A 14,501-nucleotide genomic window follows, 5' to 3' on the forward strand; every position below is an offset into this window, starting at 1 on the left:
CAGAAGTGAGGCTTCCCAGGGCCCCCTCTCTGCACTCTGTGGTTTGGGGGTGTTTTAACCAGGCTCACCCTGCAAGAAGAGGGGCAGAGCAGCTCCTTTCCTCCCAGGCAAGAAGGGTGTTTATGAATTAGATCTAGCACATTCCACCCTCCTCCAGTGAAGGACAGCAGCCCTGCCACCACCAAAGGTGGCACCAAAGCAACAGCATCAGCCCAGGCTGAGCCCTTCCAATCCCACTCCCCTGGCTCTGAGGTTGGATTGCTTAAGGCAGGTTTCAGTGGACAGCAATGCAAACAACAAACCTCTGACACATTCCCAGCACTTCCTTCCCCCCCAGCAGCTACCCAGAACATGAACCAAAGCAAAACAAAAGGGGACACTGTGCTTCCCCAGTCCCCATCCAAACCTGTGACCAGTCAAGCCACGGGAGGGGCAGAGCAGGGCAAACCCGAGTCAAAGGACCAAAAAACGGGGCTGGAGCTCTTGGAGAAGACATTCTGCATCTTCTTTGTGTTGTCCCACCTCCATCCCCTTGGCCAGCATTCCCAGCAGGATGTGCAGGACAGCCGTGAATGCCAGGAAAAGGTGGGGGGGATTGAAAGTATAATGCAAATCTCTTTTCTCTCTCTCTCTCTCTCTTTTTTTTTTTTTTTGTTTGTTTTTTTTTGTTTGTCTGCTTTTTTTTTTTTTTTTTTTACATATATACACGAGTCTGACAATAAAATGTGGAACACAGTGCAAAGTCTTGGCTGCAGAGCATCCAGGACTGGCTTAGTTGTGCATCGTGGCATGTCCACCCATGGACACCCGGGATGGATCCCTAAAATCCGTGTCCTCAGCTGGCTTGGGAACAAACAAGAGGCTGTTCCCGAGGAGGAAGAGCAGAGTCCTGTGTGTTTTAAAAGCTGGCTGCAGTCCCTGGAGGGTGGGGGTCCCTCAGAGGTGCCGGGGGCTGGGGTGCCCGTTGTGGTACAGCTTCTGTTTGATGTGCACCATGTTCCCGGTGGCCTCCTCGTACTGCCGGTGGTGACGTTTCCTCAACTCCTTCAAGTTACAAAATTTCGGAATCCAAGACCAGGAGTTGTCTGGAAGGCAGGGAGGAGAGGAAAGGTGAGGGATTGCAGGGAGAGCTGAGGGCTGTGTTGTCCCAAGGCTGCTCCTGCTCTGCTGAAGGCAGAGCTACCCCTGAGATCCCTTCAGGGCTGAGCAGAGCACATTGTCCACCCTGCCAGAATGGCCAGGGCAGCTTTAAGACTTCTCCTCCCAATTCCTGCCACCATCCCCAGTGTCACCCTCTGCCCCCAACAACTTTTTAACCCATTTTTTACCCATTAGTTCACCCCTCAGCTCAGGAACCTCTCCCTGCAGCAACATTTCAGCTGCCACCCACTCCCATGAAAATTTTTCATGATTCCACCCCTAAATAGAGCCCAGTCCTTCAAAGGACAACTGGAGAGTCCCAGAGAAGGACAGATGGCACAAGGATGAGCTGCTGTGCTGGGAATTGGTTGAACTCAATGATCTTTGAGGTCTTTTCCATCTCAAATGAGTCTCTGAGTCCACGACTGAGATGGTGGTGACTGTCCTGCTCAGCCCTGCAGCTACTACACAGCACAGGCTGAGCTCCTGTGGAATATTTTCTATTTTGAGAAGCCTCTTCCATCAGGAAGGAGCTGCAGGTTATTGTAACAGGCCACAGCTGGAGCTGATCTGCCCCCAGTGTGACATTGAGTCACTGCTGAGTGGTGCTCATGCACTCCTCACTCTGTACCAGCACAGAATTTGTGTTTCCCCTGCCCCAGTCTCACAGTCACAGGCACCACTTCTCCCTGCAGAGGGAAACTAGCTTTGTTCAACAAAAAACCAAATCCATTTCTGCTTAGTGTCTTTAAAATTACTCGTTTGCACCGCTGATTTTGAATAAATAGGAAATATTTAGGTTCATTGCACCGTTGGCCAAGCCTTTCATAAAGCCTTAAAATAGGTGTACACAGGGAGGGGGAAAAAATGAAACAAAAGTATATGAAATACTAAATTAATTACTAAAAATAAAAGCTTCCATTCATAAGGGGTAGGTGATCCCAGCTCTGAAGAACATCTCAGCACAAGAAGAGCTCCTACCAGCCCTCCTCTGATCTCTGATGAAAATCAGGAGTCACAGCCCCAAAATTGGTTCTTAGAACCTGGGATCTCACAGGAAAATCAGCCCCTGCTTGGGAAACAGCAGCAGCATAGCCCTGGGAGAATCCTGACTCAGAAATTACTCACAGAGGCTGCTGGGGATTTGGGAAGACTAATGGGAAATTAATACCATTTTTTATCTGAGTTTTTAGAAAGAGAGAGTCCACTTCCCTAATTAGAATTTCTTATAGGTCTGCAGATAAATCTTTCTCCTGCATGCTTCTCCTTTCCCTTTGAGTTGTGATTTAACAGCAGCATCAGTCAAGAGTTGGAGAGATGGAGATTTGTAGGCACATTTTGAGGGAATTTCAAGTCATTCTCTGATTGAATACATTTTCCTGACATTTTTTTTTTCCTCCTCCAAATACAAAAACCCATGGGATGCCTGTGCTGAGGGAGGAAAATGGGACAGAGGGAGCCTCTGAAGGAGCATCTGCTGGTCCTTCTCAGGGTGTTAATTCAGGATTTTAAATGCTCCAAAGCCTGACAATTCTGCCCAACCCTTTTCTCTGTAGGGCTGATGGCACAACTGAGCAAAAACATCTCCACATCTGGTCAGGGATGAGGAATGGAAAACCTCAGCTGACACCATACAGATGTCTGTCACTGTCACCACAATGTCACAGGTTTACACAAACAACACCAGGCTGCTATCCCAGCAGCTAGGAAAAAAAAGAAATCCAGATTTTTCTGGGAAATTTTGGTGCAGCCTGAAGGTATTCTGCCCACAGAATTCCCCCATCATTCTGGTCACAGAATCATGGAACATCCTGAGCTGCGAGCTCCCCACAAGCATCACGGATAATGAGGGACAAAGAGGTTTGGGATATCCCTGGCCAGATTTGTGCCAGATACACATGGAATAAAGCAGCAGCTTGACCTCTTCCAGCACCCCCAGCTTCCAAGGAGAGGGCAGGAACAGAGGGAAGAAGAGGGAGAGGAGGAAGAGGAGGAAGAAGAGGATGAGGAGGAGGAGCACTTACCATACCGTCGGCTGGTCCTCCAGGCGCGCACAGCGTAGTGGAGAACCCCGTCCATCCACACCAGGAACCAGCTTATACAAAAGCCCAGCAAAAGTCCCAGCATCAGATCAATCTCCTGCTTGGTTACATTGTCAGTCACAAAGTAATTCTCCGAGGAGTCCACCACTGACTGGTCCCCGTCATAAGGGATGACATAATGGATGTGATGCCTGGTGCAGGGGACAGAAAAGGGGGTAAAAACTCAGTGGAGATTTTTCTTTTGCCTTTCCTCCCAGTTCCTCCCACCATCCCCAGGAGCAGAAGGACTGTCCTGGCTTTTTGTGCTGCTGTCAGCAGAGAGGGAGGGAGGAAAGCACAAACAACCATGACCCCAGGCCTGGAACTGATGTCACATTCCTGCCACAGGCTCCCTGTGCCCCAGCTCATCATCTACAACACAGAAGAGGAAATCAAGGACAGCAGGAGGCCACCCATGGGATGCAGAGGGCACATGCTGGAGGCAGAGGCCACCAGAGCAGCTGTGGGGCCCTGAAAGTGCCACCACCAGCATCCCCTGGAGGAGGGGGAGCTATCCTGTCCCTTCCCTGCAGCCCATGGCTGTCCCCAGGGAGGATTTGCTGCTCCGTGTCCCCTCTCCATCAGTGAAATGAGGCTTGTGTTGATGCCTTAGGATTTCAGCTTTTCTATTTTCCATGGATTTGTAACCCTGCAGCTCTTCAGTGCAGAACTCTACACTCCACACACAGTGTGAGCTGCTGCATTCCCATTTTGGGCAGACACAACAATTCCTCTCCGGGCCTGGGAATCAAGGACACCTCACTGCCCCAGGCCTGAGAGATGGAAACAAAAGTGAGTTGGGGGCAGCAAACCTGGGGTAAATTCCTTCATTATCTGAAGCTGGAATTGGAGGATTAACCCCCAATATGCAAATGGATCAAACTTATAAAAGGATAAAAACCCATGAGCTGTGGTTCATTTTGGGTGGTTTTGTCTGCCCTAAATGCACCTGAAGGCCCTTCCATAAATAGAACTGCTTTTTATTCTCTTAATTTTGTCTGGCCTCTGTTTTTAGGTAGCCCCAAAAGGCATCAGTTTTTCTCACACATCAGAGTTTAAAGAATTTGCAAGTTTACAGCCACAAGGAGGCACAGGGAGGAATTTATCCTGCAGCCTCCCTGTCCTGAAAAAGTCCCACGAGCTACAAAACAACCTCAGCTTCTCCTTAACTAGGGAGATCTGTGGGGGTCCCTCCAGGAGCAGACAGCAATTCCTGCCTGGAGCACACAGCAAGAATCCCTCCCAGCACTGGAGCAGCTGGCAAAGCTCCCCCAGAGCCCTGAACATCTCCAGGGGGAAAGGAGTAGCTCCAAAGCTTCCCAAGGCTCCCAAGGTTTGGAGAGGCTGCCCTATGCCAGGAGGGTGATTGGGTTTGTTTGTGCCATGAGATGATGGAGACCAAGCCTGGGATGAAGCTGAAAAACACCAAAAAAACCACCCCCCAGGTTCACCTGGGGAAAAGCAGGGAAATGTCAGGGATGGAGTGAGGGAGTTGTAGAGTAGGAAAAAAAAACCAAAACCACAAGCCAGGCAAGGCTGTGGGGGCTGAATGGGAGGGGATGAGCAGTGACAGGTCCCCAGGAGCTGCGAGGGTGGGAGAATCCCGGAGGATGAGGGATGCAGGATGCAAAGCTGCTCTGAACAGCTCTTCACCTTCTCAGCCAGGAGCCCCGAGGCTGCCCAGCCTCATCCAGGGATGGCCACACACCCAGCCAGGTGATGTCCAGCACAGTCCTGGCATCACCAGTGCCCCCAGTTCAGGGAGCAGGGGCTGTCCCAGTGCTGTCCAGTGTTCCCAACATCCCGTCCCTGTCTCTGCGCCAGGCACGGCCCCTCTCCCACCCGCAGAGGAGAGGGAGGCAATGGCTGAGGCCTCTGAATATTTATGAGGTGCAGGTTGCTCGATAATCACGCCTGAGAAACGTCCAAATATTTACACAAACAAACCTGCACTCAAAGGAACCTTCTGAAAACAGCCCTAATCTCAGCGATGCCTTAATGGGGGCCACCTGCACCGGCTGAGCCGGGCACGGCGCTGGCACAAGCTGGCGGTGGCCACCAGACCCTCCAGTCCCCATTCCCAGCCAGGGAAAGCTGCCAGGCTGGCAAGGGACGGGAAATGCCAGCTCTGATGGCAACAGTGATCCCCCGGGCTCAGGGCAGCCCTGCTCCTGGCGCTGGCTGGTTTGGAACTGGGATCTTCCCTCTTTTGGCTCTGGGAAATCCAGGGGCTGCTTGAGGGAGGGCTCCCCAAAAGGAATGGGAGGGTTCCCGTGAACACAGCCAAGCACTTTCCATGTTCAATGACTTCCCAAATCCCTGCACACACTGCCATGTCCTATGACACAAGGACACCTGGCAGGTCCCAAACTCCCTCCCTTTTGCTTTCTGCAGCACAGGCATGGCCTAAAAGCTGAATCCACAAACTCTGGACTCCTTGGAGGTTCCTTGCCAGGGCCTGGCTGTGTGTCATCTGCAGGGCTGTGTCACAAGCCCTGTGGCACCTGTGCTGTGTCACCTGAACACCCCCAGCACTAACACAGCCACCCCTGAGGCTCAGAGAACTCAAACTTCCCATGCACATCCAGGACAGGTTGCTAGGGATGAGCACAGAGCTCTGGGGTGGTTTTCACCTGGAGAGGAAAGTCGTGGAGTTCCTCCCTCCCTCTGCCAACCCCACAATGCTCAGGGATTGTTTGAAAGCCAAATTCAAAACCTCTGCCCTGCCTGGATTAGGAAACCCCATTATCCAAGGATCAGAAACCAAAGTTTAGATCCCAGTTGCAAACTTCCTTAAAAGAAAAGCCTCCTGTCACTAAAGCTCCCCAGGAAAGCACCTGAGACCTGCAGCCTTCTAGCTTTTGGGAACCCTAAGTCACCAGAATAATCCCATACAGATGAGCTGCATTTCCACTTTGTGTAGTTTTCTGGAAAGAGTTTAGCAAAGCCCAAAGAAGACAAAAATTTCCTGCTGTTGCAACAGTTGGGAAAGCTGGGCTGCAGGGAATTTTATCCTTTCCTTGCTTTAAGAGGACTGAGTGATGCCACAGAGATGGGGAAGAGAGCAGGGACAGACCCCCACAAGTTTTCTGCTGCTGCTGAAGCCCTTGGGGATGTTCCGGGAGGGAATCAGACCCTGCCTCATCAGCACAGCATTATTAATAGTGCAGAGAGGACCAGGGTCCCCAACTCATACCCAGGGGACTGGAAACTGGAATGTGCTTTGGCTAGCTCTGGGGATCAGATCCAGCAAGGGAAAGTGTCAGCGCTGAGCTGAGCAGGGATAGGTGCAGGAAACCCCCAGCAGCTCCTCCAGGACACTGCCAGGGAGGGCAGGCAGGGCTGGACACCAGGTCTTGGCTCCTCAGAACACAACTCTGCCATAAATCCCCCAGCCAGGGCTCATTTCACCAACCAAAGCCCTTTTGAGAGAGGCAAAATCCTCCTTCAGAGATAAAATCCTCCTTCAGAGACAAAAACCCCCTTCAGAGACAGAAATCTCTTCAGCCTGGCATCACCTCAGCCCCCAGTTAGGGCTGGGCATGAGGTCTCTGGGGACCACAGCCCTGTGAGAGAGGTGCCACATGTGGCCCTAAACAGCCAAACCCACCCACATTCTGCCAGTGTTTATTTACAGGAAAAGGATGCAACAAATAATTACTGAGATAATTCCTGAGGGCCAATTCCTGGGCAGTTCCAACTGGTGCCAGGTTAACCCCATGCCACCTTCCCTCCCGAGCTGTGCCCACCCTGGCTGTGCTGGAGCTTCCTCAGGGAGCGTGAGCAAAAGGGGGGACAGAAATTCCAGCACACCCGGGGGCAGTGACTCCCGGGAGCAGCGGGAGAGGCTGGATCGGCTGTCATTCGGCTCAGGTGACAAACCGGGCAGCACGGTCTGTGTGCCGGCCTGAGCTGGAGCATCCCTGTCCCCATCCCCAGCCTGTGACAAAGCGGGGCAGCTCCTGCGCTGCTCTCGGGGCTGCCGAGCTGCCCCCAGCGCTATTGTCCCTTGCGGTGACCTTGTGCGAGCGCCGGCTGCTGCAGCCCAGCACGGTTCGGGAGCCTCTGGAAAAGCCACGAAACTGTTTTAAGCACACGCAGAGTCCGGCGTTGCCTCTGCGCTTCCACAGCCCCCGCTCCGATGGGGACAGGGACGGGGACGGGGACAGGGGCGCGCCGATGCTCCGGCTCAGCCCGGCTGCCTCCCGGGCAGGCGACAGTGGCAGCCACGTCACATCTCCCGGGCTCCCGCTGCAGCTGCCACAATCCTGGCTGGACCAAGCCCTTCCCCGTCGCCAGCTGCAGCAGGATTTGGGGAAATCGGGCTTATCCAGCCTCCAGGCGGGATCTACCCAGTGCTGGATCCCTGTCTTGCATCCTTGCCTGAGCTTGCAGCCGTTCCTCAGCGTCCTAAGCAGCCCCGAGCCTTGCATGGCTGTTCCCAACAAGGCCAGGCTGCTCAGCAGGGTGGTGGCACCACCGAAAACATCTCCCTGGTCCTGGTCCTGGTGGAAACATGGCATTGGCACAGCTGCAGGAGCCCAGGGAAGGGCTGGTGGTCCCTAGCACCAGGCAAAGAACACTCCCAGCACATCCACGGAGGGTCTGGGCATGGAGAGGTTCTCAGAGTGGCTGGGAAAGGAGGAAACAGAGGAGAAATGTCCCTCATGTCCCTCCTGCCAGCAGTGCCACCCTCCCCAGTGATCCCAGCACCAGAGCAGCCTCCTCACACATTCCTGTGCTTGGTGCACGTCAGGGTCTCCTCTCAGGACAGCTCCAGCACAGCCCTTCCCTCCTGGATCAGAGCCTGGGGAGAACAGGGCTGGAGCATCCCTGGGGCAGGAAGAGCTGACCCGGGGCTGGCCAGGGCCCAGCCCTGCTGCAGGGTGCTAGCACCCAGGTGAGGCTGATGCTGCTCCGGTCCCTTCCCAGCCCTGCCCGCAGGGGAGACGATCCCTGGGAAGGAAAGACTCAGCCAAGGTCACCCAGAAGGTCAGTGGCAGGGAGCACACACACTCGGGAGGGTCCTGTTCTCTCCAGCTCAGCAACTTGTGAGCCCCCCAGGCTGTTTTAGAGGCTCCTTGCTCCATCTAGGTGTCATCTGTTCCCTCCAGCTCACCCTGCCTCCTCCACGGACGCCCTTTGGTGTTTTTCCTTTGCATGACATCACCCAGCTCCTGATCTGCTGCCAGCTCTCTGCTTCCACCGAGGACCCTTTGCTGGCTGGGACGGAGAAATTTGGACGAGGGCAGCACTGCAGCTCTGCAGTCCTGCCCCAGCCCTGCCCTCTCTGGGGACAGCCACAGCCAAGGGAGGGAGGGCCAGGCTGCCTGAGCCAGCATGGATGCCTCCACACACCGAGGATGGAGAGTGCCAGGCTCCCCCAGGGATCTGCTCCAGCAGCCACACTCCTGCACGGCATCAACAGGAGCCAGAAAGCGTGGCTGTCACCCCTTCCTGGAGGCAGATGTGATGGCAGGAACAGTCCCTGTCACACCCATCCCGTCTGTGCAGGCTCAGGTGCCACCCCTGTCTCTGTGCTCAATTTCTCACTCCAGGCCTAGCCCAGCTTCCCTTCCTAAGCAGAGGCAGTGGAGTTTTCCCAGCTGTGGATGCTCTCCCATGGCCTGGGGGGTGCTGGCAGCTCTGCTCTTCTTGGCTCTGGTGCTCTGGAGTGGGAAAGCCCCAGCCCAGCCTGATGGTGACACCTCACCTGCACAGGGGAAGACATTTCCCACCCCTCAGAGCCCAGAGGAACGTCCAGCTTGGCCACCAGTGCAGGGACACTCCAGGGCAAAGGCACTGTCCAGCCCAGGCTCACCCAGCTTGAAAACAGCAGCTCAGTGCCACCTGAAAATCTGCAAATATGGACCAGGGCAGCCTGAGCAGCTGCAGGCAGCCCCAGCTCCCCACAGCCCAGGGCTCCAGGCCCTGCAGCCACTCTGACTGCACAGCCCTCTTTGCTCTCTGTGTCACAATTCCCGCCTTACACCACGGACTTAAAAAGCACCTCCCAGGCCCTCTCGTCTCAAGACACTCAAGAGTGTCGCTCCCTTGCCCCTGGCATGAAATGACAACAAACAGCTTCAGCCCCAATGACCCTGATGCCACAGGGAAGGGGGAAGTTGGGGATCAGCCTCCAGCAGCACCTGGAGATGGGGCTGGTTTCCTTCCTCAGTAGTGTCTTGATCCTTCCCAGCCACTGCAAACATGCTGAATGCTTAAAAATATTGCAAAAGCAATGTACAGCATTTCTGGCACTTGTCCTGGGACCTTCCTGCTGGGCCAGAATCCCACAGAGGGAAGAACAGGCAGAGTCTAGGGAAAGGCACAGCCCTGCCTGCCAGGACAGAGCCCAGGCATGGCCTCCGTGAACTTGAGGAGCTCTTTGAGGTGGCAGCTAGAGTAGCCAGCCCTGCTGGCCGCGCCCCTGTGTGACTCCAGCAGTCACAGAGCCCCCAGAAGGTGGGCAGAGCCTGGGGCACCCCAAGGCACAGCTTGTGCTTCTGCCTGCTAGCCTCCCCAGGGACCAACACCTGGTCCCAGATGGAGCTGAAAGTGAGGGCATGAACAAGTGACTCCCAAACTGGAGCTGGAAACAGCCAGGCTCCATCCCACTGCCAGGGGGGTGGGGATCCAGGCTGAGGATGCACCGAGGACAGCCTGGTAGGGCTCAGAGCATCCCCTGGCACACCTGAGACACAGAGCCAGCCCTCCCTGTCCACAGCCACCCCCTCTGGAACAGCTCCCAGCCCCTCACAGGGACACAAGCTCAGAGCAGACTCCAGTTCCTCCTGGAGAGCACATCCTGCTGTGCCCAACACTCACATCCAGCCTGGGTGCTTGGACAGTTCCCGGGCAAGGGGTCCACTCTGACGCCCTGAGCAAGGAGACAACCAGGAGAGGAGAGGAGAGGAAGGAAAACATTTCTGAATTAATTATTTTGTATGACTGACACTGTGACCCAGGCAGGAGGGAGATCATTGCAGCACATCAAACTTCATTTATTCCAATTCCTCCTTCCCTTCCATTTCTGCAACATTTACTGATTTTCCCGATTCCTCACTGCAACACACTGAACTGCAGCCAGCTCCCTCCTCCGAGGACTCCCTCTGGTTATTGGCAAATTAAGTTCTTCATCAAGCCCTGGTAGCAGTGCTGACAAGAGGCTCCAGGACACAGCCCTGCCTGGGGGAGCTGTGGACGGTTCTCACCCCAGGGCCGAGCTCAGAGCTCTTGCACAGCTGACAGAGAGGACAAGGCACGTCCAGCCTGGAAATCAGAGGGCTCCCAACACTGACATTGGGGCAGCAGGTCAGGGCAAACGTCAACACGAGGTCCTACAGCATAGGGAGGCTTTGTGAAATCTCCTCATCAGGGCAGGAGCAACTTGGAGCCAACGCTCGTGAGCTGGTTCTGTTGGCAAGAGCCGTTGCTCCCATGTACCTGAGGCAAGGGATAAACTTTGCTTTTTGCCTCCTCTCACATCCATGCTCGGCAGTTTGGAAGCTTGTTTTTGTGCACTTTTGAAGAAATGACCCAGTGGTGTTTGTGGAGAAGGCAACGGCCAATTTATCCGCCTCAGCAGCATCTCTGCAGGCACAGAGGGACAGCAGATAGGGGTGCCCCTGCCACCTCCTCAGCTTTGTGTGGAGGGGACACTCAGCCAAGCCACCTCACTGGCTCACCTCACTCACCTGACACTCCTCAGCCACTCCAAACATAAGTCCATTACCAGCAGCCTATTTTCACCACCACTGAACCAAGCTGTGACCAGTAAAAAGAAAAACTGGTGGAAGAAGCAGAGGGAAACTCTCAAACTTGTGAAAAACGTCAAGGGGGCTCAAAGGAAAAAAAAAAAAAGGCTAAGAAAAAGCAAATCCTTGACAAAACCAAGTCAAAGACACTGTGGATGTTTTTTGCCCACAATCTTTCAAACTGACCTTAAGAAGGAGATGACATATCCCCCATGCCATATCCCCCAGGCCTGGCTGCTCTTGGCCCTGGAGGTGCTTCTCTGCTGTTCTGTCCCAGGAGGCTGAGGAGGAGCCATGGGGAGGAAGGCCCTGATCACCTCTGGAATGTGAGGCAGTGTGGAAGGGCAAAGCATTTTCTCTTCATCAAGCCAAGCACATGCCAGCTCCAGCACAGTTCCCACTCCAGGGACGCCAGAGGGCTGTGATGCCTGGGAGACAGGGTGCAGCTGGCTCCAGAGGCAGCTCCAAGAGGAGTAAAACTCAAACCTAAAGGCTGGATGTGGCAAGGGAGGGCTCTCCCACCGTGTCCTTTAGCTGGCACAGCCTCACACTGCTTTTCTCCCCCACAGGCAAGAAACTCTCCCCCAGGCAGTGAGTAACCAGGCACAGGAGAGGAGCCAGGCCTCCAGGAGCGCAGGATGAGGATCACCAGCAGCAGTCCCACAGAGAAGGGTGAAATTCACCTCCCCAGAGCTCAGCTCTGGGCCCGGACAGATTCCAGAGCAGCCAGATCCCAGTTTCAAGCTGAGCACTTCAGTGACAACACACAAGAACGATGTTGTTTAGGAGAATTAAGCATTCCCAAGAGCCATGGAGGGAGGGAGGGATTTGTCCAGTCATAAACTTGTGCACAGCAAAGGCACTGCTCCTGGCACAGCATCCACCCTGACACTCCTGGCTCACCCAAAAGCACAGCCCAGCCTCCTCAGTGTGCTATGTCCAGCAGCAGCACAGCTCCCAGGAGGAAAAGCCACAGAGAATTAAAATCTGATCCAAGATTGCAAAGCCTCAAAGTGACTCTGCCCTAGGCAGCCACATTCTGGTCTGGACAGGGATCCTCTCATTTCTCCAAACCCCATTCCATTTATGAGCCACACAACCACCAACTGCAACGCCCAGACCACAAACAGGCTGGGAAACACCATGGCCCAACTGACAGCAAAAGGCAAAATGACAAACGTTTGAATCAATCAAAGTTACTCACTTTCCCAGGGCACCTGAATGCCTGTACACAAACGTGCACACAAACGAAAATGCACTTCCAAGCCCACGGAAAACTCTTCTTCCAGAAAAAAAAAAACAACCTCCACCCTCCACCCTCACCCTGCTCATGCAGGAGCTACTGAGGAAGGTGAGACACAGCCAGAATGCAAAAATGGTAGCCCAGCTCCCAGGCAGCAGCTCCCTGGTCACCTCCTCCCCAGGGAGACAAGGTGGGAAGGGGCTGGGGGGGCAGGGGAGATGCTCTGCGGGTAACTCACCTTCCACAGTTGCAGTGACAAACTCGGTCCTCCCCTCTCAGATGCGGTAGGATGTAATTGTGAAATCTGTCCAACAACGCATTCATGTCCATCAAGCAAGCTATTGCCTGTAAGAGCCCATAACCAAGGCATCTGGTCAACTCTGGATGATGGAATAAAACATTGACTCCAGTTTGATTGCCAAAGACTGAAGCAGTCATCAAGAAAAGAATCTCTGGTGCTCGGTGGGGCACACACACATGCACACACATACACAGAGGTGCACAGGCTGAGGGACAGCGCGGGGGGAAGGTGGAAGGGAGCGGGGGGGGTTGGGGGGGGGAGGGAGGACCATGGAGGGGAGGGAGATAAGCAAAAATCTCTTACCATAACGATAGAGGCGCCCAGGATCATGAAAATCATGGTGTTTGCACTCATGGACATCAAGAGGGAATGGCCAGCGGTCGGGTCCGTGCGCCCCTAGCCCGCGGAGGGCGAGCGGCGGCCGCACTATTCCGCAGAGCCGAGCGCGGGGCGCATCGCGCTCGCTGCCCGCACGCTGCGGTGCGGCGGGGGGCGGCGGGGCGGCGGGGCGCCCCCCGCGCACACACACGCACTCCCCCGTGCCGGGGCTGCCGCGGGCTCCCGCGCCCTGCCCGCTTTATTTTTTTATTTTTCTAGGACGAATGTGACAGGTAAAAAAAAAAAATTAAAAAAAAAAAATTAAAAATAGAAAAATGTAAAAATAAAAATAATGATGTTAATAATAATTCCACCCCCGCCGCTGGCCCCGGGCTCCCCCCGGCCGCGGTGGCGGCGGGTGCGCGGCTCCGGGAGCGGGCACACGCCGGTACAAGCACAGCCCTCATGCAGCAACTGGAAAGCGAGGGAGCCAAACCCGGGTTGGGGGGAGAGGCTGGGGGAGGAGGAGGCAGGCTGCAAAAAAATCACCCCCTCCGGGGGAGCCTCATCGCATCCTCTCCGCCGACCCTCCCCAAAATCATCCCCGCTGCCGAGCGCTGCCAAATAAAAATCGGAAATAAAAATAAAATAAAATAAATATCGGAAATAAAATAAAATAAAAATCGGGAAAAAATAAAATAAAATAAAATAAAATAAAATAAAATAAAATAAAATAAAATAAAATAAAATAAAATAAAATAAAATAAAATAAAATAAAATAAAATAAAATAATAAAATAAAATAAAAATACCCCAGCCCTCAAATCACCGCGCCCACCCTTGCCCCCTCCCAAAAAAAATCAGCCCCACGAACCCTCCCGGCTAGGGGCTGCGCTCTCCCCACGTTCGCTCCGCGCCGGCAACCCCCGGCCCAGCCCCTCCCGGGCGCGGGTGGCTCCGCGCCGCCGGCCGGCCCCGCTTGGGGGAGGGATGCGGGATGCAGGGGAGGGATGCGGGATGCAGCGAGGGGGAAGATGCGCCCAGGCAGCGCCGGCTGCCCCCTCCCCACCCCGGGCATTTACCTACGTGGGGAGGCGCTGCTCCGGGAGCGGCTCATGGCGAGCGGCGGCGGCAGCTCTGCGGGCCGGCCCTGCGGGGCTTCCCCCGCCCCGCAGCGGCACGCGGAGCCCCGGCAGCGGCGCTTGGCCGCGTTTCCAGTGCCACACGCCATCCTCACCCCGCCCTTCCTCCGCCCGGGGTCGGCCCCGGCCGCTTTCGGCCCCGCCGGGACCACCCAGCCCTCTCTCCGCCCGGGGGTCCGGGCACGGGCGCGGCCGGGGGTGCGAGCCCCGGGCTCCACCGCGGCCCCGCGCAGCCCTCGGCGCCTCCCTCAGCCGGCTCTGCCCGCATGGACCGCGGGGACCTCGCGGGGGTCCCAGCCCCGCAGCCAAAGGGCACCCAAGGGAGGCAGCGGGTGGCCGGCCTTGCCTGGAGCGGGGAGCAAATCCCACCCCAGCCACAAATCCTCCCTGCGCCTGGCCCCCCGGGAAAGACCGAGTGATGCAGAGACCCCGATTCTTCTGTGACACAAAGAACTTTGTCCCGTCTCTTGTCCCTAAGGCCAAGGAAAGGGTCATGCCTCAAGTTCTCCACGGCTTTGTT

At 55.2% G+C, this 14,501-nt stretch overlaps 1 protein-coding gene across 3 annotated transcripts; it reads right to left on the bottom strand.

Moving 5' to 3' along the window:
* Nucleotides 1–724: 724 nt before the first annotated feature.
* On the bottom strand, nucleotides 725–14,049 carry TMEM240 (transmembrane protein 240). Of its 3 annotated transcripts, XM_058855137.1 has the most exons (5): nucleotides 13,922–14,049; nucleotides 12,826–13,115; nucleotides 12,460–12,566; nucleotides 3,165–3,373; nucleotides 725–1,085 (listed from the first exon to the last, which is right to left on the bottom strand). In XM_058855137.1, exons 2-5 carry the CDS (start codon nucleotides 12,880–12,882, stop codon nucleotides 937–939), a joined length of 522 nt encoding a protein of 173 aa, XP_058711120.1. In that variant the 5' UTR covers nucleotides 12,883–13,115; nucleotides 13,922–14,049; the 3' UTR covers nucleotides 725–936. The 3 variants fall into 3 exon arrangements, with proteins under 3 accessions (XP_058711120.1, XP_058711121.1, XP_058711119.1); XM_058855138.1 differs by lacking the exon at nucleotides 12,826–13,115 and having other exon boundaries at nucleotides 13,922–13,962; XM_058855136.1 differs by lacking the exons at nucleotides 12,826–13,115; nucleotides 13,922–14,049 and having other exon boundaries at nucleotides 12,460–12,659.
* Nucleotides 14,050–14,501: the final 452 nt, after the last annotated feature.

This window comes from Poecile atricapillus, chromosome 22, assembly GCF_030490865.1.
Source record: "Poecile atricapillus isolate bPoeAtr1 chromosome 22, bPoeAtr1.hap1, whole genome shotgun sequence".
Classification (NCBI taxonomy): domain Eukaryota; kingdom Metazoa; phylum Chordata; class Aves; order Passeriformes; family Paridae; genus Poecile; species Poecile atricapillus.

Coding starts and splice junctions, on each gene's coding strand:
- TMEM240 (XM_058855136.1), bottom strand. CDS start 12,659: ATGACTGCTTCAGTCTTTGGCAATCAAACTGGAGTCAATGTTTTATTC. Junction 3,374..12,459: donor TGTCACTGCAACTGTGGAAG/GTGAGTTACCCG, acceptor CCCCTGCACCAG/GCATCACATCCATTATGTCA. Junction 1,086..3,164: donor GAGGACCAGCCGACGGTATG/GTAAGTGCTCCT, acceptor CCTGCCTTCCAG/ACAACTCCTGGTCTTGGATT.